Genomic DNA, 26,557 nt, shown 5'->3' on the forward strand with positions numbered 1-26,557 from the left:
ACACTCATCTCCTCAAATCCACGCAGAAATGATTTACTGAACATGGATTATGTGTCAGGCATTAGGGAAAACCTTTTCCTGTTCCTATGCCACAGGTTACACAGTTGCACTGCTGAGGCTTCCTCTTGATCTGACCTGAAGCCTCGCGTGGGGGGAGGGTGTCTGTGGGATTAGCATGCCCGAGACAAGAGGTGGGGTTTTCCAGGAGGCTAAGAGGGTAAGAGTGCAGAAGAGAATAAAGCCTGGGAACCAGAGCAGGCGTGATGTCCACCTTTAGAAATCCTTCTGGGCCAGCGACGGCCACGCGCTCGTCAGTTCTCCAGGCTGAGGCTCTCTCTTTTGCACCGGGTGTTAAGCCTTTCTTATTCTAAAAACTTCGCCATGACCACTCTTTCGAGTGACAGTGCATGGAAAAGTGGATAGTGCGAGTTTCTAATAGAAGTACTGCTGATCACACGGGATTTAAACCATCCCCGTGGCACGGCTGCCGACGTAGTCCTAAATACGGGCAACTGAGAAGTACAGCAAGGGTGAGAGGAGAGACGGGGTGACAGCAAGAGAGTAATAGTGATGATGATGACAAAACAGCCTGCCCTGCCTGAGGAAGGCCCGGTGAGCCCGCCTGCAGGACCGTGGCGCACGCAGTGCTTTGCAGCAGGTCGTGTGTGCTGAAGAAAGCCCGCCTCTGGCTGCCCTGGAGAGGCAGGAGTGACAAGTCACGGAATGTGCGAGGGAAACCGGTCAGCACCGCGGTGTAGGAAAGGAGTCATCGCACCTGGCCTGCCGATGTGTAGACAGCCCAGGATGGAGACACGTCATTGCTGGTCCCCTGTGGAGTCCTCCCTGCTCCGTGCTGATCTCCGACACAGAGAGCAGAGAGCTGGTGCACGCTGTGAACAGTGTGGTACCTGCTGCCCGGTCCCCGGAGACAGCTCGTGTGGCTGGGACAGGCAGGAAGGGCCTCGGGAGGGTTCAGCGAGCTCCCACCCACAAGCCGACTTTCAGCCAAACGGACACTGCCACGGCTCCCGGTCAGTCTTCATTTGGATCGCCTCACCAGCAGTTCTGGAGTGGGCAGCCGTGAGAGCAGAGGTGGCAGAGGGATCCGTGAAGAGAGAAATGGGAGTGCGGTGATGACATGGGTACGGCGACGGCCACTAAGAGCAACAAAGTCTGTTTCAAACTTACCCAGCTGCTGGGCTTCTCAGTGCCTGTCTTTGGGGCCATGTTTATCCCGTAATGGATTCTCCTGTCGGGTCCCTCCAGAGCCTTAATGGTGCTGAGGGGCTTGTGTGTTTTCATTCTTTCTCCTGAACATGATTGTCTCCTACAATGTGGAATCATTGGGTTTTTTTGCTTTTTTAAAATTAATTATTAGGGGCCAGCGCCGTGGCACAGTAGGTTAATCCTCCACCTACAGTGCTGGCGTCCCATATGGGCGCCAGTTCTAGTCCCGGCTGTTCCACTTCTGATCCAGCTCTCCGCCACAGCCTGGGAAAGCAGTGGAGGATGGCCCAAGTCCTTGGGCCCCTGCACCCGCGTGGGAGACCTGGAAGAAGCTCCTGGCTCCTGGCTTCAGGTCAGCGCAGCTCCGGCCATTGCAGCCACCTGGGGAGTGAACCACCGGAAGGAAGGTTAAATAAATTATTTATTTATTTGAGGGGCAGAGAGTAAGAGTTCCTATCCACTGGTTCATTTCCCAAATGCCTGCAACAGCTTGGGGGCTGGGCCAGACTTGATTCAAGAGCTTGGAACTCAATCCACGACTCCCATGCAGGTAGCAGGGACCCAATGTTTGAATCATCGTTGCTGCCTCTCAGGGTGCCCATTAGCAAGAAGCTGGAAGTGGAAGCAGAGCTGGGACTCTCAGGACACCTGTTAGGAACATAAGTGAACTTGACACATCTCAGAGGCACTCCGATATGGGCATCCCAAAGGGCGTCTTAACCACCAGGCCCAACAACTGTTCCTGGTTTTTCTTTTGTATTTGGTATACATATATGTTGTGTAAGGATCACCACGCCGTGCTGTAATGAGATCCCCAGAAATTGTTCATCTTATAGGTGAAAGTGTCTCTTTGACCAGCCTCTCCCTAGCCCCCAGCAGTCACCATTCTACTCTGTTCCTCTTTAGATGCTACACATGAGTGCTGCAGGATCGCACTGACCTTTTCGCCTGGTTTATTTCACTTGTCACAGTGCCCTCCGGGTTCACTCCGGGCTGCCACACGTGGCAATATTCCTCTCCTTTTCACCAGTAATATACATTTTCTTCATCCATTCGTTCATCAGTGGGCCCTTGAGCCATTTCCGGATGTTGGTCCCATGAATAATGCTGTTCGAGGTGCTGATTTCATTTTATTTGGGAATATTCCCGGAAGAGGGATTGCTGACTCAGCTGGTAGTTCAATTTTTTTTCTTCAAAGAGTTTTTCATCCTTCTCATGGGGTCCCTCTGAAAAAAAAAATTAATGATGTGTATTAAAGATACCTAAACAGAAAAACATTTTTAACAAAGAAAGCATTTTTGATGCTTTTTTTAAGGTAATCAAAATCTGCTTAAATGCGTTATTGATCTTTGAGCTCTTTTTTTCTCAGTTTAAAATTCCGATCAATTCCCTAGAAGTTTTAACTGCTAATGCCAGGTTGAAGGAGGATGCCTGAATTAGGGCAGGTGCGTTTGGCAAAGATCTGAGGTGTGTCTCTCTCAGGGATATGAAACTCCAGCCAATAAATGTTAGAGGCTGTTTAAGGACCATTATGATATCCAGGTGAGGCTGAATTGTAAGTACCTGCTGTTCGCCATTAGGTAGGTGAGGACGGTGCTATTTATAAATGGCAGGTGTAAAAGAGTGAAACTGAGTTCTTTCCAACAAAGACCTTGGTCCCAAATTGGCAAATGGGTGTTCTTAAAGCTGTGCTAAATGAAAGGAATTCCACTATCTCACTAGCACATGGGTGCAGGGAGGCTCTGTGGGGTACCCAGAGAGTTCTATACATAAACTGGGTTTAATTGCTCAAAGAGTTACTGGAGCTGTCTTTAATCAGAATGGAAATAGGATAAGGTGAGGGCTTACAGATGCTAGTACTTAAGGGAGAGAATGAACAACGTGTCTCGGGGCTGTTAGTTGGTAGAGAGAAGGCAGGCTCGAGCTGCGGAACTTGCTGGTTAAATTCTCTCGGCCTCCTTCCTGCCTTCTGTGGCCCCAGAGCGTTTCCTTCCATCAGACCTGCTGCCTACGTGGTGAAGCTCTGTGGCTGAGATGGATGACAAGGGGAGCGACCAGGAGCCAATTCAGAGGTTAAGCTTTTCCCTCGGTGAAGAAGAGATGGAGAACAAGGAGCAGAAGGAAGCAGGAGAGAGCAAGGAGGCCCAGAGCTGGACGCCAGAGAAGAGCGGGGTTCAGGACTCAGAGTCCCCTAGGACACCCGTTAGGAACGTAGGTGCACTTGACACATCACAGGAAAAAGACAAATCAAGTCCAGATCCGGTTTTGTGGACTCCAAAGTCGGCCCCTCCCAAATGTCTTGTGACACCAGCGCAGTCGGACAAGAGGAGCAAGATGCGGCCTGGTGACAGCCCCTCTACTCCCAAAGTAAGTTGTGTGGAAGTGGGACTCGGTGGCCAAGACCTGTCTCTCTTTGATTCAGCTGATAAAGAGGACTTAGTTGTTTACACATAGGCTGTGGATATCTTCAATGACATCAGTATCTACTGGTGAAAATGAAGTTTAAAGTTACCAGAAAACATATAAAATTAAATATTTTCCCATTGTCTTCTCACACCCACTGGCACCAGTAACTATTTGGTATTGGCCGCAAATAAATCTTGGGGGGGAAAGGTTCCTAGTTAAAGAGTGATAGAACTAGAAGGAACACTGAGATCCAGAGCCCAACCTAGAACTTTAAGTATGAGAAAATCGAGGTTCCAGGAGAAACTGGCTTACAGCTCGGGGAACTCCTGTTCCCTCCTTGGTCTGGTGGAGCACAGGCGGCTCTAGCACATGATTCTTCTAAACTGAAGACAGCAAATAAACAAGGGTCCCCTAAGAGCATATCCTCTTATTCTTACTGCGGCTAGGGTCCTGTTACATTGTTCATGGCACTAAAAGCCAGGGTAGGGCAGGGTTACCTCCAACAGCCGCCAGTGGCGTGCTGTGTGATCCCTCTGCTTCCTGCTGGAGGTACTTAAGATCATCGTAATTACATCTGTAATCCTGCCTGCAGCACAGCCTCTCTCAGTGGGTTGCTTTGGTACCTGCTGGGTGTGTGTACCACGTCTACCAGGAAACCTTAAGCTGCTGTTCCGAACTGCAGACACATGAACATGGCTGGATGTCCAGCTATGGGTTCTCAATGGTCCCAATAACAACCAATCACTTTTTTAGTACTTTGAGTACACTGCGCATAAAGAACATAACAGTGTTTGCCTTCAAAGAGCTTACAGTCTAGCCGAGAGAGAGAGAGATTGAGATTTTGACTGATCGTGCCATTAGACACTATGTGGTAAGTGCTTCCAGAACGGTCAGTGCTCTGAGAAGATTGTTCTTAGTGGGGTGATCAAGGAAGAAATAAAGGTGAAGGACGCATTGACAGGCAGTGAAAGTTTATACAGTTCTTAAGAAATTAGGTGGCTTAACCCACTGTACCACAGCCCTGACATCAGTTCACACAGTTGTGATGTATGATGGAGAACGTGACTGAGCAGGAGCACACAGGCAAGAAAATGACGTGTGTTAGGGGCCAACGAACTCTGATTCAAGGCACTGAACACTAGTTTGGGGTTACATGGAAGGAACATTACAGAAGGGACTCGGGGATTGGGACTAACTCCACCTTAAAGTCCTTACCTGTGATGCTGTATCGTGTATGGGGGGTTGCCTTCTCACTTTGTTCAGAAGCCAAGGAGTTCCTCTCACATTTCCCTTAACTACCCAGAGCTCTTACTTACAGACCCACTTTGTGTCAGCTTTCCAGACACTTTCACCCTGCTTTGTTTCCAGGAAGAATTTCCCAAGACTTGTCTTAAGCTATATTCTTTGAGATTTCAGAAAGATAACTCACAATTTTACTCTGGCAAGAACATCCATATTAGTGGATGTTACTAAGAGCCTTCCCTACATTGTAGGTGAAGCTCACAGAATCTATTGGCCTTCATATTACCAAGCTAAAGGTTCTGAAAATTCTCTGTGCTTATATGAATGCTTTTTTTCACCTGAACATTTAAATTTTTTTAAAAACATTTATTTGAAAGAGTTACAGAGGGAGAGGGAGAGACAGAAGGAGAGAGGGAGATCTTCTATCTGCTGATTCACTCCCTAAATGGCTTAATAGCCAGGGATGGGCCAGGCCAACACCAAAAGCCTGGAACTCCATCCAGGTCTCGCACGTGGGCAGTGGGGACCCAAGTACTTGGGCCGTCTTCCACTGCTTTCCTAGGTACATTGGCAGGGAGCTGGATCAGAAGTCCAGCAGCCAGGAATGAGAGCAGCGCTCATGTGGGATGCTGGCATTGTAGTTGCTGGCTCAACCTGCTGCAGCACAACGCTGACCCCTAAGCATGTTTACAACAACTCCTAGAATGGTGACTAGCATATTTCCTTTTTTTTTTTTTCTTGACAGGCAGAGTGGACAGTGAGAGACAGAGAGGTCTTCCTTTTCTGTTGGTTCACCCTCCAATGGCCGCTACAGCCGGTGCACTGCGCTGATCTGAAGCCAGGAGCCAGGTGCTTCTCCTGGCCTCCCATACGGGTGCAGGGCCCAAGCACTTGGGCCATCCTCCACTGTACTCCCAGGCCACAGCAGAGAGCTGGACTGGAAGAGGAATGGCCGGGACAGAATCTGGCACCCCCACTGGGACTAGAACCTGCGGTGCTGGCGTGGCAGGCGGAGGATTAGCCCATTGAGCTGCGGCGCCAGCCTAGCACATTTCCTAATGTATCTTCTGAGCAGAGTTGAAATTAATCTCTGGTTTACTTTATTTATTTATTTATTTATTTGAAAGAGTGAGAGGAGAGGCAGAGAGAGACAGAGAGAGGTCTTCTATCCAATGGTTCACTCCCCAATGGGTTGCAATGGCTGGAGCTGCGCTGATCCGAAGCCAGGAGTTTCCTCTGGGTCTCCCATGCAGGTGGGAATCAAACAGCTATTACCTCTCCAGGTTGAGAGCTCCATCCTTTGAGATTTCCAGGAGTCCAAGTGGAAGTCTCAGTTAAAGTACTCCTTTCAGACCCTTAAGTCTAATGAATTGTCAGATGTTCAAATCCTTTGGTCAAAACAAAAGTAGTAATTTATGTAATCTAGGCATCTTGACCAAAGCTGTGGGCCAGATCTAATCAGAGTTGAGCTGGTCACTCAAACATTTTTAAAAGCGGCAAATAATGTTAATTCCGTCAGACTCAGTTCTCCCAAGAAATCAAGACTCAATGAAAGCAACAGAAAACATGAGAAACTTTCTCCCCAAGACACACAATTCTTGGTACCTAGGGTCAGTTACCAAAACAGAAAAATCTTGAGTAAAAGGATTAGCATTTGACATCAACATTTGAACTCATTACTCAGGACTTAAGTACAGTGTGGAACAAAGAAGTAGGAACTGGGTAATACTGATATGTGGACTTCTAAGATATAGGAGCTAACTTGAAAATAACTTTCCTTCTAAGCTCATCTCAACTAATTTTTCACAAGCCTTTTACAACATACTTCTTCCTTCAGTTCCTCTTATTGAAATACTGTTCTCAACCTTTGTCACCAAAAATACATTCTCATGCTCATACCTCCCTCTACATCTTGCTTTCCTACCTAGGGTTTCCTTCAGTTCACATCCTGAAACAATCGTCAGTACCTCTAGATGAAAAAGAAAACCATCTTTTAATAAAAGGACATACAGAATTTTAACCCATAATTACACTTTCTTTGTTTACACAAGCCCTAGAAATCTCTGGAAAAATCTTCAAACCTATGGGACAAAACATTTACCTCTATAAATTGCAAATATTTTCAGAGTCTCACAACTGGATGACAGAACAGAGGGTCACAATGACAAGCTGGCAGCGTAAAGCGTTTTTTTAGAAAGCACAGCAGGGGTTCACAGGCTGTTTCCTGCTTCCGGGCTCAGGGCTAATGGGAGAGGCAGTGGCTAGTGGCTAGCTCTGAGTTTAACAAGGCGTATATTGGTGCCAACTGTACAGAGGGATCTTAAACAGGTGGTCAGAAACTTCCATAATTTAGCGAGGAAGAAAGTGGGAACCCTTTGTGTAAGAGGGACCAGGGTCCTGCTCTTGTTAGCCTGGAAAAAACATGGCCCTGCAGGGGCCTGGGCTGGTGGTAAAAATAGTAGCATAAGGGAAACTATCATAAGACCAGTTCTTGCTAGAGCTTTTTAAAACGGTGGCAAAGGAGAGAGGGGAAATGGGGCACGTGGCATCCTTCAGTAGGGAGGGATGACTGGGACCAGGCGTTGGGCCTTGCCTGGACACACGGAATATTCCCTCTACTTCCCAACACCTGAGACAAAGGAGGGGGCTACAGAACAGACGCTGAGCAGGTCAGGCAAGACAAGAGTGCCAGGAGGGCCTAGGTGGAGTTTGAAGCAGTAAACAAGGCTGCTCAGAGTCCACCCCTGCTCTCATCCTCTCCTGGCTGGCTCTGTGAAACCCATTAGAGACGGCTGCTCAGGGGATCTTGTCTTTGTGTAGGAATTTCTGATGTGAGACAGAGTATGGTAAGCAAAGTACCAAAGTTTAATGAAAAGAAGTATACCTGGTAGACCGCGCAGGTGTCTTAGCTAAGCCAGTTATGCTTATTTTGAACTAATACTCAATCTTCATTCTAAACTCACAAGAAAATCAAGAGTTTCCCAGTGGTGGCTTTGTCTGGCCACAGCCCCCAGGATTATTCACTCTATGATCTCTAAGACATACAACAAACTCTTGATTTGGCAATATTTTCCTCACTTAAGAAAAAGGGGCCGGTGCTGTGGTGCAGCAGGTTAAGCCATGGCCTGCAGCGCCAGCATACCATATGGGCCCCAGTTTGAGTCCTGGCTACTCCACTTCTGATCCAGCTCCCTGCTAATTGTCTGGGAAAGCAGGGGATGGGCCACATCCTTGGGCCCCTGCATTCATGTGGGAGACCCAGAGGAAGCTCCTGGCTTTGGCCTGGCCCAGCTCTGGTTGCTGCAGCCGTTTGGGGAGTGAACCAGCAGAGGGAAGATAACTTCCTCTCTCCTCCTCTCTAACTATACCTTTCAAATAAATAAATCTTTAAAAAGACTAAAGGTCATTGTACTCTAGCTTGTTCCAGTTCTGCTTATTCAACGCTTTATTAAGTCAAATATTCATTCTGTGTAACTCATTCTTTCATGTGTGGTCTGGTTTCTGCTTTTACAATGAAGTCATGGGCAGTGACTACTGCAAAGGTAGAAAGTTTATGGAATACCCGCAGTGCAATGACAACCTGAGGCTCCATCACGACCCCAGGTATGTGACTGTATGCTTGGATCCATGACACAGGATTGCTCTGGCCCCTACACCCCAGGGCATGATGGCATTCTGCTGACAACTCTTTGCCCTGTGGTTTAGTTCTGGTCAGGTTTAGACCCATCTCCTCTTGTGATACCTAACATGGAGTGGCTAATCCTGCATGTTTTCCTGCTTACTGGCACCTAATCATAAGGCCCTGAATCTTAAGGGTTTTATTTTTTTTACATTTAAAAAGATTTATTTATTTGAAAGGAAGAGGGAGACGGGCAGAGACAGAGCTCTTCCATCTGCTGGTTCACTGCCCAAATGGCTGCATGGGCTGTGCCAGGCCAGGCCAGGCTGAAGTCAGGAGCCTGGAACTTCATCTGGGTCTCCCAAGTGTGGCAGGCAGGGGCCAGGTAACTGGCCATCTTCTACTGCCCTCCCAGGTGCATTAGCAGGGAGCTGGACTGGAAGGAAGTGTGACTGCAGGGAACCACAGCTTAACTGGTTTGAATGGGTTCCCTTTATTTTATCTCAAGGGTCCTTACTATCTAATTAGATGGTAATTCTGAATATCGTCTCGAATCAAACAGGCAACATGACGTGGTTTTAGCATTTATTTAGTGAGAAATACACAGGAAAGTGAGGGCTTTATTTAAGTGAGAAAGGAGTTTAAAAGCGTGAGCTGAGGAGTCCACACTGGCAGAGAGCAGGCTGTGAGCCACGTGGGAGAACCCACGGGCCAGAGCCATGTGCAGCAAAGTGTGTAGTTAGGAGCAGCCACAGGTAGCATAGCACACGGGCAGGAAAGAGGCGACCAGGATGCTGTGAGCCCAGGACAACGCTCCTCCACATCTTATCTGCTTCCAAAAGGGGAGCAGTTATGTAATTCAGTCAACAGGTGGGCATACACAGGTAGGAGCATGAGATCATGAAAGGGGGCAGGGGGCATGGTCTTCCAGCTCATGAATCTAATTTAATCCTATCTGCCTGCCCATACCAGTTGTACCACAATACCAGCCCCAAAGGACTTACTTTAGAGTACTGGTTTTCGGTCACTTTACTCCATTCACAGAGCTCCTCTCATTTCATTCTGCATATTAAGTGAAATTGAACACTTATTTTTTCATGTGTAGTTTGAAATCTTTCTGAAACACTGAACTGCTGATTAATAATGCTGTATGCCTTAAATGCTAGAATTCACCTCTGTACCCGTCCTTATCTCGTCCAGAAAAATGCTACTTAGTAGGCACCAAACACACACTTGGAATGAGTAATTGAGGAGAAGTTAATGTACAAACCATGAAAGCATGAGACGAGGTATTTACATGGTCATTTTCAAGTCCTCGTCTTCAAAAACTGGAAGTAGGACTAAATTGTCTTTTTTTTTTTCATAGCTAGTTAACTGAACTCCCCAGGGAAAAGGGTAGAACTTAATGAAAGTAGAGATTCTTGGGTTGATCTCTTGAGTGAGAACATTTAGAGGCAGAAACTGGGATTCTGTATCTTTTGTGACAGCACCAGTTACAATGCAGCTGGTTTGCAGGGAACCAGATAGTCTCCCCTTTCAGCGAAACATCGTTTGGTTCAAGTATTAGCTGGCTGACGTCCGCAGCTCTTGACTGCTCTCCCTCCCTCTTGTCATCTTCACTCAGAACCTGCAGAGCCAGCCTCCGGCGATCTCCTCAACGGGCAAGCTCTCCTCTCGAAGCTCTAAGAGGCTCACGCCTGTTTCCTTCAGGGATGAGATGACCTCACTGGATCTGGTCAATATTAATCCCTTCACCCCCGAGGCTTACAGAAAATTACTCCTTAAAAACAATGGCAAGAGAAAAACCCGAGGAGATCTGTAAGTACATAGATGGCTACAACTTTGAACTGACTTTCCTGTAGTTGAGGGGCAGCAAGTAGGAACAAGAATTCTATCTGGATGAAACTGAAATAGTGTTTACACATTCCCCCCTCTCTGAATGCCCATGTTGGTTTTAATCTGCTTGTCCGATTCTAGAATCTTCCCATTCTGAAGTGCACTGTTGATACCTTCTCTTTAAAAGAGCAGGGCAGAGTAAACAATAGATCTCGGACTTCCATTAGGAGGAAGTTGAAATGGCTAAGGAATTGCACTCAAAGGGTCTCTGCAGGTTAACACAAGGCTGGCTGTTGGAAGGCATGGTTACACTTCGAAGAGCGTACTGCTGCTCTGGCTGGAGCGTGTGTGACAGGTAGAGTCAGAGGAAGGATTTGGACTTCCTTGCAGCTAATGGAAGATTGAAGAGGAAAAGTGTTGCCTGCAGAGGTGCTAAAAAGTGGAAAGCCAACCTTCGCTGATCCACAAAGGCCACTTAATGGTAGAAATCCAAATAGATCGTATATGTTACTCAGACATTTCTTTAATACTTTTTAATGGAAGGGAAGTGCTTCTAAAAGATGGCAATCTTGGCTCACAAAATAAATGCACGGCTACCAGCACAACCTTTGCAGATCATTTGATGTGCCCGACTAGGCTGTTTCTTTGGAGCCAGTGACTCTATTAATATGAGCGTGGAGGCCAGAATGTTTGCTCATCACCATCTTCTGACTCTCAAGTGAACATCAGCACAGCTACATTCAGCCTACTTGGTTTCCAAAAATTCTATTGGCTTTAGCTCTTTGGGAATCTTTGTAAACCACCAAGAAGAAAAGACGGCTCATTCGAATTCCTAGCAATTAAAGTGGTGACAGTTTAGTAATGTTTAACACTTCAGAGAAGGTATTTTTATCCCTTATTTTATAGAAGTATTACAACGTAGCATTAAAGTAACAAGTGTCTAGTATTGTTAGCAGAGATGAGTGAAATAGGTTCTTGACTCGCCCAAGAAAGAATTCAGATGTCAGACTAGCTGTAAGCAAGGTAGTAAGGTTTCATGGGGTAGGTCATCCATCAGAACAGATGGACACTTCTCCAGACAAAGTCTGAGAAGGTGCCCAGTGATTCAGACTGGGGAAGTAAGACTGTAGTTTAATAGAGGGAACACACCTGACAGGCTAGGCAGGCAGCTCAGAGCTGAGCGCTGAATACACAGTCTGTGTTCAGACTGAGGCTTGTAAGAAAACGGGGTCGAGTTCTTCCCATCTCTTTCTCCTCCTCCATCTCCTCCAGGACAAAGGGTTTGTGGGGTATGAAACATGTAAAACTCCCAAGTTTTTATTACCCACTGCCATTAGACTGGGTAGCTCACTTGGCGCTGGGCACAGGAGATGCCTTGAGGGGAGGCTGTGACCACCTGCAGTTATCAGGGTATGGGCAGGACCTCGTAGTGTGAAATACTGGGAAGTGCCCAAGGTGTGCCTCTGCGGCTGCCAAAGCCTGCAGTGTTCCTTTCCTTCCAGTAGGGGTTATTCCTTAGGCCCCTCTTATATACATAGGCTAATCTCTAATCTGCTGTCCAATAGTATCAATTCATGTCCATGAATGTAGCATCATGCACTTGCCATTTCTACCAGGTACTTCTTTAAAATGAAAAGCTACAGCAGGCTGATCTAGAACTGGAAACCCTTCTAAATACTCAGAATACAGTTATTCATACAAGACAAAGTTTGGAGTAGATGTTGTAGTGCAGCAAGTTACATCACCATTTGAGACACCTGCATCTCCTATGGGCGTGCCATTGAGTCCTGGCAACTCTGCTTCTGATCTAACTTCCTGCTAATGGATCCCGGAAGGCAGCAGATAATAGCACCAGGACTTGGGTGGCTGCCGTCTATGAGGGACCTGAATGGAGTTCTGGGCTCCTGGCTTCAGCATGGCTCAGCCCTGGCTGTTGGCATTTGGAGAATGAACCAAAGGATGGAAGATTCTCATTCATTCATTCATTCATTCATTTTCTCTCTCTCTCTCCCCCTCCCCCCTCCTCCCCCCTCTCTTTCCCCTCTTCCTCTCTCTCCTTTTCTGTCCCTCTCCCTCCCTACCTCCATCTCTCCCCTCCACCCCTGTCACTCAATAGATTTTCTTTTTAAAAGGAAGATGGTTGGCACTGACTTGAGCTCTTTGAAAAGCAATTGAAAATAGCTAGGGTTAGAGGTCATTTTGTTCTACTTACTATCTGTGAGTGAATACAGGGCCGGGCTCTGGAAGGAAGAGGGTGCTGGAAAGACAGAACAGTGTGGCTGTTAACGGTAAATTCTCTGGGTTAGACTGGTTTCAATTCCCAGTTATGTCACTTCCTAATTACAGTACCCAAAGTTATCTAGCCTCTCTATGCCTTGGTTTCCTCATTTGGGGATGATAATATCCACTCCATAGCTGCATAAATGTTCTATGCTATTTCTTCCTATTCTAAGCATATAGGGTTCTACTTGCCTAAGACCCCATTCCTTTCATTCTTGATCTCCGCTTACAAATCCTCTATTCTAGGAAAGGTTTTAACTCTTGAGATAACTTACTGGGTGCTGTCCATGGTCTCTTGATGCCTTGTTCCAATCCTTCCCTAGATTCTTGTATTAAATTTTTGATTATCCCTGCCCCAAGTATAAGTTGAAGAGGGGGAAGGAATTCCCTACGACCTAGAATAGAAACAAGTTACTAAGTACTAACCATATATTGATATAACTTGTTTTGTTTTGTTTTTTGTTTTTAAAGTGAGGAGGCTGGTCTGGAGGAAGCCAAGTTAGAACAAGGGTTACCTGCCAAGGTGAGCATTGTTCTTTGGCCCTGCTATCACAACAGATATTTCATCATATTTTCCTCTCTCCCATCTTTATTTCCTCTTGCCAAGCATTTATAGCTTTGTAAATGTTCACTGCAGATGAACTTATCTGGACTCTAGTCAAGGTCTATATTCTTAGCCAGTTCTTACTCTGCCAGGCAATGTCTGATATATATATTGCTGAATCATTACCTTACAGTATTTTTAAATTAATGGCTTCTGCTTGTATCTTTGAAGTAAAAACTTTGTGTGGTATAGAAGTGAGGGTATGGTCCACATATGGAAAATGGAGAAAAATGGCATACAGCTGTTTGTTTATATGTAAAACTTTAGGTCTTAAATATCCATATTTATTGGCTTTTATAATATTTACCATCTTTGATCTAGTATCCTTCATCTGATAATCTAATCTAAGAAAACAGTATTGTAAATATTTCCCCTAGAGATGTTTATTGCATCATAACTGCAATCGCTAAAGAAGGGTGGGAAGTGTTGAATGCCTAGTAATAGAGTGATAGCTAAGGTCCTTATGGCTTTAAGTCAGTGTAAAATTGAATTGCCATTATGTTAATAAAATGAAAATATGCCTATGTTCAATTTCAATGTTGATTAAACTAAAAACTTAATATGTTGAATGATTACAATGATGTACTTCACATTAAACATAGTATAACTACTGTTTCTTCAACAGCTTGAATGCTGGGAATTTGGTTGTTTTGCCTTTTAGCTTCTGAAGTTTTTTGAAGCAAGTTTTATTTTATTTGAATAAATAAAATTGGTTAAACTTAAATATCTGCATTTGGCTTCTTTTTTTGTATTTATTTTACTTAATTGAAAGACGGTTACAGAAAGAGGTAGAGCCAGAGAGAGAGAGAGAGGTCTTCCATCCCCTGGTTCACTCCCCAAACGACCACAACGGCCAGAGCTGAGCTGATCCGAAGCCAAGAGCCAGAGCTTCTTTCAGGTCTCCCACATGGGTTCAGAGGCCCAAGGACTTGAGCCATCTTCTATTGCTTTCCCAGACTGTAGCAGAGAGCTGGGCCATCAGAGGAGCAGCCAGGACTTGAACCAGTGCCCATAGAGGATGCTGGCGCTGCAGGCTGGGGCTTTAACCCGCTGTGCCGCAGCACCAGCAGCATTTGGCTTCTGTAATTACCACTGATATAGAGGCCGGGGCAGGGCAGTTTTCCTTCACACACAAATGTTTCTGACTCATGGCTTTACTCCTTTACCCTTGAATTTTATTCCTAACTTGTAAGTTGTCTCCTGGTTTTAGATAGAAATGCCAACAATATTTATTGAACATTCAGTTGTTCAAAGTATTGATTGTGTTTAGATCCTTTAAGGTAAAAAAATTACACAAAAGTAATTAAGAACTTTATAACTTCAAAATCTACACATAAATTTGAAGCTAAAAGATGTGTACATGTGTATGTATTTGTGCAAACATGTGATGTATATACACATAGTCATACATGTATATTTAAAACATAATGGTTCTAGTGAGAAGAAAGATGTGGGTAGGAAAGATAGTATCTTGTTAAAATAGTTCTAGGCAAAGGAAGTAAGTGACTTTTACTGCTATGAAGGCAGGGAATAGTTTATGCAGGTGAAAAGGGTGGGGCAGGTGGGTAAGTGGTTGGAGTTGGTTGGATTATTTGGTATTGGAGATAAAGGTGGTAGGTGGTGGATGTGCAACTGGTCTTGAGTTCTGTTGCCATAAGTTTGAATTTTTCATGGGAAACAATTATGTGTCTGAAACTATGGTATAATTTTGTAAAAATAATTCGTACTGTTAAAGGAATTCGTGAGAAGACTAATAGCTGTGGCAAATTCACACATGGAGGGAAGAGATTTTCTGAGGGTAATGAAAATTACAGATCTTGCTGATGAAGTGATTATATTTGGATGCTGAAAATGAGAAAAACTAGTTAGCATCAAGATTTTAAACTCCTAGAGAAAAATTCTTGCTAATTAGAACACTGGGAAAATAAGAGTTTGGAAGATAAGTCAGCATGGATCTAGACTCATATAAATTGTGGAGATTTTGGTCAAATTTGTTAAAGAACTTCCTATGTGGTGGACATCACACTAAGATGTATTACATATAATGTGTAATGCATAATTATAATATACTTTACAAACATATTTATCCTCCATGTAGTATTTTAAAGTATCCGGAGGAGTAGTTGCTAATGATTCTCATCTTACATGTGAGAAAACTGGTGGGAGTACAGTGATGGGCCTGGGTTATTTACATTCCGGGAGATGAATGAGGTTGCTAGTTGGCCAGTATGGGGAGTAGCAATGCTTCAGCACATGCTGAATTAATCAGTTCAACGATTTTCTTCCACACACTAAGATTTTATTTCTTGAACAAGGACTTTTATTAAGCTTGAGGTGGAAAAGCATCTAGACTTTGAAACAGGCAGAGAAGTGTCAAACAGGCAGAGAAGAGGTGGTCTTTGGCTTTAAACGTGATTCACCCTGCTTCCTGGCATTCTTTTGGAGGGCAGAAACTGCGTGTGAGGAGATGTATCCCTGTGGGAACATACAGGAAAGAACAGTATGGCCAGATGAATACAAAGATGTGAGAAATGCCAGTACAGAGTTGTGTGTAAGGTTACGAAGAACACAAAGTGGTCAGTGATTAGAAAGACGGTGCTGCCATGGATGTCGACACTACATTTGCCTCAAGTCTGAATTTAGAAACATTTAGAAATGTAATTTGTTTTACGTTGTTGCTCACAACACGTTTGGAAGAATTAAACTTCCTTTTTATTAAAATGTTTTAGAGGTGTGTCCTGCGAGAAACCAACATGGATGCCCGTTATGAAAAGGAGTTCTTGGAGGTAGAAAAAATTGGGGTTGGGGCATTCGGTGCAGTCTACAAATGCATTAAGAGGCTGGATGGATGTGTGTATGCAATAAAGCGTGCTACAAAACCATCTGCAGCATCTTCAAATGAGTGAGTACCTTTTGAAATGTGTCAGAAATACAGACTTAGATATGGAGAGATGTTTCTTGTCAAGATATTTTAAATAACACTATTAAAAACATGACATTGCTTCTTTCTAAAAATTACCTGCCCCTTCCCATTATATGATGTTTCACTTTCATAACCTTTGAGTTTTCCAGATCAAAGTTGTTATTGTCTAAAATGTAGCCTTTCAGATCACGTTGTGTTTTGGGTGATCTTTCTGGCTTTGCTCTGTATCACTGGGTTTTATTGCTTTGTAAATGTAGATTTGCAGAATGAACTTCTGGTGCCTGTAGAGTTCATCAGGGATATTGCCAAATGGGAAGTTATTGTTAAATCATGGTCTTTCTCTACTTAAATAATAAATTCAATAGTTAAGTTTCGGAGGCAAGAGAAATTATTAGTGGAAGTTTTTATATCATTCCCAGAATTAAATGTTCAAAAGTTCTTTCATTGTGAGGATTCAGCCAATGCTTTTTATAGACTGTGACATCATATTGAACATGTTGGATCTGAAATTACATTATAGCTTTGGAATTCATTGTTAAACTGAAATTCATCCAGTACCATATTTTACCTTTCTGTGGGGCTTTCCTAGTCCATACTCAATATCTCTACTTAATGTTGTTCCTGTGACTACATTTTGTTGTCTGAGTTTAATAGTGAACCTCATGACTGTATAACCCTCACAGAAGAGACACAGACCCTGTTACAATGTCCACAATCATGCTTGTTATGCCCATTAAGGTTTGTTGATTATTTTATAGTGAAATGAAGACCCAAAGCATGCTTGCCGTTGGGGCAGTGACCACTCAAGGCTTCTCTTTACGTATGCTGCAGAGTCAGAAGAATGGTACACTTTGGTACCAGCTCAACCAAGGTTCTGGTCACTGATGCAATATTAGCAGTCTGGCTTTGGGCTGGTAACTTACTTTCTACAAACCTCATTCTTTCCATGGTTTTACAATAAATAGCTATGAAGACTAGAGAGGAAGCGAGCAGTAAGCACTTGATGAATGTTCTGCCATTGTTAGTAATGCCCCATAGGTTGTCTTTTAGAACATCTTACTGTGTATTATCTCGCTTGATTTTCTCAAGGCTCTCTGTCCCCTAGGAATTCGGATCTGCGGGAAGTTTATGCTCATGCGGTGCTTGGGCATCACCCCCATGTGGTGCGCTACTACTCTGCATGGTCGGAAGATGACCACATGATCATTCAGAATGAATACTGCAATGGTGAGTATGGTGAACAAAGAGGGAGATGAGCTTCATCGGTCTTCAGAAGTAAGCTTCGCCTCCCCAAATCTCATGATAAGTATAGCAGAGTCATACCTTAAAGTCTGTGCTACAGTCTTGAGCGGACAGCTGGAGAAAATCCGCTGAGTTACAGGAATTTCCAGGCTTATACTCTTATCACAGATTTCTTTCAGATCTATGAAGCTGAAGGATATCACTCTTTACACACTTAATACTTAGAAAACTTCTTATGCTAGTGTTTAAATGGAAATCTTTTTAACCATTTGCATATTCTGGGTGATACGCGCACAGGTACACTGAAGGTAAACTGTCTTCATCATGCTTCGGTTTGCACAGAAAGCTTTTGAATTTTCAGATAGGCTCTTAAATAGGAGGATTCTTCCTGGTTCTTACCTTTGAGCTCTGGTGTTCCCACCTGAGTAGGCGCACGGGCTGGGAAGCTGGGGAAAAAACTTGGTGACTTCATATATTCTCTGTTCTTGAGAAACACGCATACAGAGTACCTGGGAACCCTTTTCTCTAGGCTACTTGGATCATAAAGAGTAGTCCTTCGGTTTACCACACTTATAATTTGTTAAACAGTCAATACAACAGCAGAATAGAAAGTGCTACAAACTGAGTAGAAGTGTGCTCTCGTTTTAGAAGGAGCAATGCGTACTCTGGCCACAGAATGGGGGGAGAGAGGGAGAGGCAGGGTGGGGAGAGAGGGAGAGGTGGGGGGAGGAGAGAGGGAGAGGCGGGGAGGGGGGGCAGAGGCAGATGTCTTCCATCCGCTGGTTCACTCCCCAATTAGCCGCAACAGCCAGAGCTGCACCGATTCGAAGCCAGGAGCCAGGAGCTTCTTCCGGGTCTCCCATATGGGTGTAGGGGCCCAAGGACTTGGACCATCTTCTACTGCTTTCCCAGGCACATTAACAAGGAGCTGGATTGGAAGTGCAGCAGCCAAGTCTCCAATCGGTGCCCATATGGGATGCTGGCATTTCAGGCCAGGGCGTTAACCTGTTGCGCCACAGCACCGGCCCCATGATTAATGATGTTAAGCATTTTTTTTTTCTTTTCTTAAATGGTATCCCTGGATAGAATTGAAATACAGGGTAATTTTAAAAAATATTTTACTTATTTGAAAGGCAGAGTTAGAGAGGTTTTCCATCTGCTGGTTCACTCCCCAAATGGCTGCAACAGCCAAGGCTATGCCAGGCTGAGGCCAGGAGCCAGCATCTTCATCCAGTTCTCTCGCTTGGGCCATTCTCTGCTGCTTTCCTGGCCATATTAGCAAGGAGTTGGATCAGTAGTAGAGCAGCTGGGACTTGAACCTGTGCCCATGTAGTATGTTGGCATTACAGGTAGTGGCTTAACCTATTATGCCACAATGCCAGCCCCAACACAGGATAATTTTAAATATAGATTTCTTGAATTCTATTACCATCTCTGATCCTATTGGTTTGATAAATATTTACGCTTGACCTTAGCCAAAAGGCTGAGAAGTGATGGTTTTATATATGTTTGAAGTGTAGATCAGTGGGCTTATAACTACCAGTGAGAGCCAAGACTCTATATAAACTGCCAAAGAATGCTAAGAAAATCAAGTATGTGGAGGAATTCTGATACCTTAGGAAGGATGTCCAAATCAGGTAGTCATATGAACTCCAGCCTTATTTATGATGGCTAACAACAGTAAACCAAGAGTCTACAGTTGATATGGAAATAATGCAGTTCAAATAGGATTTAGGTATACAAAGCTTTTAAATTTTCTTGGGTTGGCAATCATTAAACCCTCCCATGTTATGTTCTTAATGGAATTAGACTTAGAATCAATTATACTGTAATTACTAATGGCCTATAACTACTAGCTTGACACGGAAATGGAATTAATCACCATTACAACATTAGCTATAAAACTAGGGCTTATTGACCATCTGGTTAATAATTAGGTAAAACTTGAAATGTTAGTTGGCACATCCTCAAAGTAGAATGGCCACTTATTGGATACTTCAGATACTCATTTTCTTTTCCTTTTAAAAAGCCCTTTAATTCTTGTTTGTAATATAGACAGGAGCAGATGATATCATGCGTTGTGATAACACTGAAGTAATCTAGTCTTACTTGGACTGAAGTCTTTAATAAGGAATCTGTTAAATATTTGTCATGTTTTCACCTGTAAGACTTATTTTTTTTCCATTTCGTGGGTCTCTTGTTTTTTCCCAGGCGGGAGTTTGCAGTCTGCCGTATCTGAAAATGCGAAGTCTGGTAATCATTTCCAAGAGCCAAAACTCAGAGACATTCTTCTGCAGGTTTCTATGGGACTCAAATACATCCATAACTCCGGCATGGTACACCTGGACATCAAGCCTAGTGAGTACGGTCCCTTCTGCTCTTCCTGTCACATTTTTTTAAAAGACTTTTTTTTTTTTTTTAATTTGAAAGGCACAGTTAGAGACAAGGCAAGAAGAGACGACACAGATCTTCCATGGCTCCAATGGCCAGGGCTGTGCCAGGCTGAAGCCAGTATCCCAGAGCTGCTTCTGGGTCACCCACATGGGTGCAGGGGTTCAAGCACTTGGGCCATCTTCTGCTTTCCCAGGGACATTAGCAGGGACATGGATCAGAAGTGGAGCAACCAGGACTTGAACTGGCATCACAGGTGGTGGCTGACCCTGCTACACCACAACGCCGGCCCCTATTTTGTCCTTTCCCATCATGGACATCTGTGCCTGAGGGTCTGTTGATTGTCACAGGTAGTGTCTGCTGGCAGAACCCCTTCCTGCCATTTGTGTCCCTTATAGAAACCCAGTTAAACAACTATTAACAATTTCCTGCTTGGGCCTAGAGGTCAGAGAGGAAAAAGACTGTTTCCTATGTAGTGAGGCGAAAATCAGAAAAAGGACTCATCATGTACTACGTAGATAACAGATTGAATGTTGTCCACATGCTAATTGTGTTGATGACTAGTGCTACACTTTCTAATTTCAATGATCAAAGTAAGCAGAAATGAATGGTTTTGTCATTCACTGATGTTTCGAGACAATAGTGCCCTGCTACCAGCCTCTTAGGGTGGGGAACCTTTGCAGTTCAGTGTAAACAGATGTTCTATCAACCACGTGCTGTTCTGCAGTGATACAAAAGAAAAGAATCTTAGGGGTGTAAAACCTGAGGAATCGTTACTTTTTGCTCTTCTGTATTCTCAGGTAACATCTTCATTTGTCATAAGGTGCAAATTGATGCCACTGAAGTCCCAGAGGTTGAAAATGAAGCTGATTGGTTTCTCTCTGCCAGTGTGATCTATAAAATTGGTGGGTCTGCCTTGTACCCCACCAGTAACCGTCAACACTTACTCCAGTTCTAAGAGACGTGCTTTTAAAGAACTCTTTTCTTTTTCTTGTTAGGTGACCTGGGCCATGTAACATCCATAAGTGAGCCGAAAGTAGAAGAAGGAGATATCCGCTTCCTGGCTAATGAGATTTTACAAGAGGTACAGATGAGGGGGACGGAGAGTAGCTTGTAATCCACTGATGCTTTTGACTCTAGAACGAAGTCTCACAGTGCAAAACATGAAAAGTACACATTCACCACTTCAACTTATGACATCTCTTTTCTCAGAGACCAGATTGGAGAGAAACACTCCCAAAAAGTCAAGAGGAAATCTGACTCGGTCAAGGATGAAACAGTATCTGTACCGTGCTTTCTAAGAGTCCTTTGCTGCTGCTACTTTTTCTGGGAGGTGCTAATCCCATGGATTGCATACTATGAACAAAGCGTGTCCTTCAAGTCCACGCTGTCCCAGCCCATCTTTAGTCACTGTCCATCTCCTGGGATGTCTGTTCAATCACACTATGAAGGATTAACTTCCTCGTAGGTGATAATAAGGCAAAGAAACGAGTCTGTTCTTTCTGTGATTAATTTATGCATCAAGCCTTTGCAAGTCTGACAGAGCAAAACAGTGCTACGATTCTGCCTTGGACTCTCCAAGCACATCAGTGTTACTTGGGTAGATTTGTGCTCCCTCTATCTTTTCTATAAACAAACCACCAAGTACAGTGAATATAACCACCTCTGCAGTATTTGCTTAGAGCTTATAAACATTCAAGTGGACCTCTCCTACCAGGTATATTTTAGTTTAGACTCACTGTGCTTGGAAAACTAACTGGCCTTCCTATCTTCTGTTTTGAAGGATTATAAAAACCTCCCTAAAGCAGACATATTTGCCTTGGGATTGACGATCGCAGTCGCTGCGGGAGCAGAGTCGCTGCCTGCCAACGGAGCTGTGTGGCATCATATCCGCAAGGGTAACCTTCCAGACGTCCCTCAGAAACTCTCCGAAGACTTCCGAGACCTGCTTAAGGTGACAGCTCATGAGATGGAGATGAGGAAACGCCTCTTTTTTTTTTTTTTTTAATTGTGCTGGCAAGTAGTCAGAGAAAGGAAAAAGGAGATGTTGCTAGTATCGTTAATGGAAGGAATAAAGGGCCAGGACCATGCCTAGGAATCCCAGAAGATACAGGATGGATTTTAAAAAACTTAAGGAAACAGAATGTAACAAAATCCTTCATGTTAGACTAAAAATCTTGCTATGTTTTCTTCTTTGCCCTAACCACCCTGTGAAATGGGAAGCTGGCATGTCATTCTGCAGTTGAGGAAATCGAGGCTTCCAGTCGCTCCTTGACTCTTGCATTTGCTTAACTCCAAAGTCAAGAGCACTACTCCAGAGTTTTAGCCACTGCCAATGGTGCTGGCCACTGTATTTCTAAAAGAATGAGTTTTGAGTATATATAGGAAAGTGTAAGCTTCTTTGTTGGTAACTGACAATGCCACCGATTCTTTCTTCTGGAAGAAAGGCATAACGTCAATTCAGAAATATGTATGCTATTTGTACATATTTGAGTATCTGTAGGGACAAAATGGGAGGGTATTATGTGGAAACAAAGATTATCAAAGCTAATACTGTCAAGAAGCTGAGAATCATACCAAGAAAATATGACTTACTTCCTAACTTAGGGAATAGGATTGGTTAGGATGCTTAAAATCGTCTTATATCTACTGACTTGAATTTCACTGTTTACGGAACACTTCAAATGTAGCTATGAACTTGTTTTTCTTCCTGTCTTCTGTTTACTTTCCTGAAAGAAGGAAAGCCTCTCCTTACAGTCATCTTTGGTTCATAATTTTTCATCTATTCCTATGTGGAGCTGCTCATAAAATGAGTTGGTACTTACTGAGTACCTATATGCTGGCCCTGTGCTAGACAAGACTGTACATATGTAATTCATTTAATTCTCACCATGGTCCCAGAAGGTTAACATAATTGTCCCAAATTTCAGGAAAGGGAAACTGAACTTCAGCAAAGTTTAGAAATTAAAGGGCAGAGCTGGCTGTAAACTTGGTCACCAAAACAAAGATTTTTCTCATGTGACATTATTGATTGCTATACATAATGGGATTTTCTACATTCAGATCATTGTGGGTTACAGACATCTGATACCATGAGATGAATGCTTTAGGAATATTGCCATGGTAGGTGTGAAAAAGGAGCATGAGGTAGCAGAAAATGGGTTGAAATAAGAGTTGGGAAAAGTAGGGTTTGGTTTTGGTCCTTCCAATAACTTGGATAAGTCACTCTCTACCTCAGGCCTGTTTCTTCCTCTCTTAAAATTAAGACATTAGAAGAGTTAGACAGCCATTCAGCTCTAAAACAGGATACTTGGAGACAAGTTAAAGATGTAGACAACTGATGCTACCAGACACGGACTGTCCTCTTGTCCAAGGTGGAGCTAAATTTTCATCTCTTTCCTCTGCCCAAAGAACACACAATTCTTCCACAAAATCCACTCACAGAACCTGGGTTGGAGTGGGCTTGCGTGGGAAGGCTATCCCAGTAATGAAGCTTCTGTGTTCTTGTTGGCCACCTGACGTCAGGAAATGATCCATCCTGATCCAGAAAAGAGACCTTCTGCGGCCGTTCTGGTCAAAAGCCGAGTTCTGCGGCCGTCCCTGGGCAAAGTGGAAGAGCTCCAGAAGCAGCTGAACTTGGAAAAGTTCAAGATAGCCGCGCTGGAAAGGTAGACTCGGTGTTTCAGTCTGAGTGGTCTGCTGTTCCGTCTCTAGGGACCCAAGCTTATATGCAAGAGGACTTCAACAATTTGGGGGAATTAAAAGATAAGTTAGGGGTGGGCATTTGGTGCAGCAGTTACGACATCACTTGGGATGGCTGTAGGGCTGCATCCCACGTCAGTGCTTATGTTCTAGTCCTGGCTCCATTCCCAGTTCTAGCTTCCTGCTAATGTGCGCCCTGGGATGCAACCAGGGATGGCCCACGTAGCTGAGTCCCTGCTACTCCTGTGGGAGAGCTGGACTGGGTTCCCCTGTCAGCCTGGCCCAGGGAGGGGGTCAGCAGGTGACAGTGCTCCCTGTGTTTGTCTGCTTCTCTGCCTTTTAAGTACATTTTCCAAATAAATTAAATATTTAAAAATTTAAAAAGATAAGTTTTTTATTGGGATCAACTTTGAAATTTATGCACAGATTTTTCATAACACCTATATTCCATGCACTTAAAAATTTTTTTAAAAATGATTTATTTGAGAGGAAGAGTGAGAGAGTGAGTTCCTATCCACTGGTTAACTTCCCAAATGTTGGCAGTGGCTAAGACCGGGCCAGTCTGAAGCTAGGAGCCTGGAACCCAACCACCCGAGCCATTACCGCTGCCTACCAGAGTCTTGCATTAGCAGGAAGCTGGAGCCAGCCACTGAATCTACATATTCTGATATTGGGTCTGGTTCTCTTAATTCCTAGGCTAAATGTTTTTTCCTCCATGAATTTTTTTATAGATTCTTGTATTTATTTGAAAGAGCTAGCGAGGAGTGGGGGCGGGGTGGGGGAGAGGGAGAGAATTTCCCATCTGCTGATTCACTCCACAAATGGCTGCAGAGCCAGGGCTGGGCCAGACCAGAGCCAGGAGCCAGGAGCTTCTTTCAGGTCTCCCACATGGGTGCAGGGGCCAAAGCACTTGCACCATCTTCTACTGCTTTTCCCAGGGCATTATCAGGGAGCTGGATCAGAAGTGGAGCAGCTGGGGCTCAAAGCAGTGCCCATATGGGATGCTGGTGCTGCAGGCAGCGACTTTACCTGCTACACCACAGTGCCAACCCCTCCTCCATGAATTCTTTGAAGATCCTTTATGCATGGATTTCAAAATCCTTTTGCACCAAAACAAGCTTATTTTAATTCCATATCCCAGAGATCTTCTGGAAAGACCCTCATATTCAGCTCTACAATACATAGGTCCCTGCTCATGAGGAGGCTGGCAGCACAAGACCCTTTGTTAAGTATGAGACTAGGAGGCTCTGTGACTAAGCTGCTTGAGAGAGAATCCCAGCTGATGCACAGGAAGCAAAGTGAGGACTACAAAGAACTTTGACTGTAACTGGTAGAGAAAAACTAGGATCTGAGTGACAGCAGTAACATACTGCAGGAGAACCAAAGGGAAGGTGGATAGACCCCTGTTAGAAACCTGTTATATTTCAGGGGTGAGCACGCAGATACACTGTCCTGGCACAGTTAGAGAAAAAGAACTTCTGAGCAAAGAAAGCAATTCAGTCTCTTGTTCACGGAGGCTTGTTTTTATGCATGCCTCCACGGATTAATCCAGTCCTCCATTAAACAGCTGGGAGTCAATTAGACGGGGTGAGGTTGGGGAAAAGGTCCGGCTAGGGATGTCTGAGCAGCATCTGAAGGAAAGTTTACAAGATCATACTTTCAGTACTGTACAATATGTAATAACAGGAGGGAAAGAAAAACAGTCTTTACTTAGGCTTTGAGGTACAACTTACTATGGATGCGTAATCCACCTTGGAAAGGTTAGCATGGAAAGTCTCGAGCTGCTTGGCTGTCTTAAGGCTGCTGAGACTCTGGGCATTCGGTGAGGTCTTCCTAATAAGCCACTGAGGCAAGGCTTTTGCTCCAGTTTTGAGTCCTACTCTCCCATGTGATAAAGTATAGTTGTATGTATATATACTTGTGTTCAAAGAATATAAGCTCCTCTTCATGTGTGGTGTGTACATCCTGTGAAGCCAGCTATGGAGGCACAGGTACTGTCAGCCAGTGCCAGTGCTGGGCCTATGGCATTTTGAGGTTGTGTGAATCGTGGGTTGACACTTATTCTGGAAAGGGCTGGCTAGTACAATTGTTTTTGTAGGCCATACAATCTGCTGTAATGACTCAGCTTTGTAGTTGAGTTTGCTGCTTCAGTGTGTATGTGCTGTTCTAATGTGAAAACAGCCATTGGCAATATATATCTGATTATATATAAGAACCAATGGCAGGCCAGATTGGACCTGCAGCCTGTGGTGGGTTGACTCCTGTAGCTTCTCAGCCTGAGGAGTTAGTTGTTCACTTATTTTAAAGACCACTTATGCTGCAATCAGTGAGATCTGGAAACGGAACCTAGCGTGTGTCATGACATGTGTGTGCCCACCTTTCTATGATGCTTGCATTCAGAACTGAATCTTACACAGCTCAGGCTTCTTTCTACAATACTGAAATAAAAACATCTATGTGCTAGTTTTGATCTGTAGCTGGGTGTGAAGTAACCTATGCTTTCCCACTTTCACTGCAGGGAACTGAGAGAAGTGCAGCATGCCCAGTCCCCCCAGGGAAACAGCTCCCACAGTGACCCTGAGGTCTCTGGGACCCCTGCAGGATCAAGAAGCACAAAACGCCTGGTGGGAAGAAACAGTGCCAAGTCTTCAAGCTTTACCCTAGGGGAATCTTCCCCATAGGAACTCATTTAATACCAAGTAGTCTTCTGCCATATAGCCTCCAGTGAACAGATGCTGACCATCTCAGCCTTCCTCTTACACATGGAAAACTAATCAACTTGAATGCCCAAAGATCACCGAAGTCATCCTAGTTTACCACTGGTAGCCAAGATCTTTAAGCTTTTAAGGCTTCCTATTATTCATGGTCCCTGGTGCTATAATTGGTAGTCATTTGAAAAATCTACTGTCATATTCCGAACACCACTTATCGACTTATTTCGTTCTCAAATTTTTTGGATGAGCAATGGGAAACATGGGCTTTGAGTTGCAAAACGAAAAGGAAATGGCTCTTGAGGCCTGGCTGATGGGCTGAACGGTTGCTGTTGCTCATCCCCCATGTCCCAGGATGTGGTTTTGGTTTGCAG

The 26,557-nt window shown here is 44.2% G+C and overlaps 1 protein-coding gene and 1 long non-coding RNA gene across 2 annotated transcripts in view; one reads left to right on the forward strand and one right to left on the reverse strand.

Annotated features, from left to right (window-relative positions):
• Positions 1–2,011: 2,011 nt before the first annotated feature.
• The window catches only part of LOC133757517 (uncharacterized), a 33,307-nt gene continuing 8,761 nt past the window's right edge, over positions 2,012–26,557 (reverse strand). The window contains exon 3 of the long non-coding RNA XR_009865686.1: positions 2,012–2,453. This is a non-coding gene — a long non-coding RNA (uncharacterized LOC133757517). The remainder of the gene's footprint in view (positions 2,454–26,557) is intronic.
• On the forward strand, positions 3,262–26,179 carry WEE2 (WEE2 oocyte meiosis inhibiting kinase). The gene is made up of 11 exons (XM_062187693.1): positions 3,262–3,594; positions 10,119–10,312; positions 13,082–13,133; positions 15,944–16,116; positions 17,243–17,364; positions 19,591–19,737; positions 20,571–20,675; positions 20,769–20,854; positions 21,554–21,724; positions 23,296–23,438; positions 25,991–26,179. The coding sequence occupies exons 1-11, from the start codon at positions 3,262–3,264 to the stop codon at positions 26,151–26,153; spliced, it is 1,689 nt and encodes a 562-aa protein (XP_062043677.1). The 3' UTR covers positions 26,154–26,179.

Source organism: Lepus europaeus, chromosome 1, assembly GCF_033115175.1.
Source record: "Lepus europaeus isolate LE1 chromosome 1, mLepTim1.pri, whole genome shotgun sequence".
Taxonomy (NCBI): Eukaryota; Metazoa; Chordata; class Mammalia; order Lagomorpha; family Leporidae; genus Lepus; species Lepus europaeus.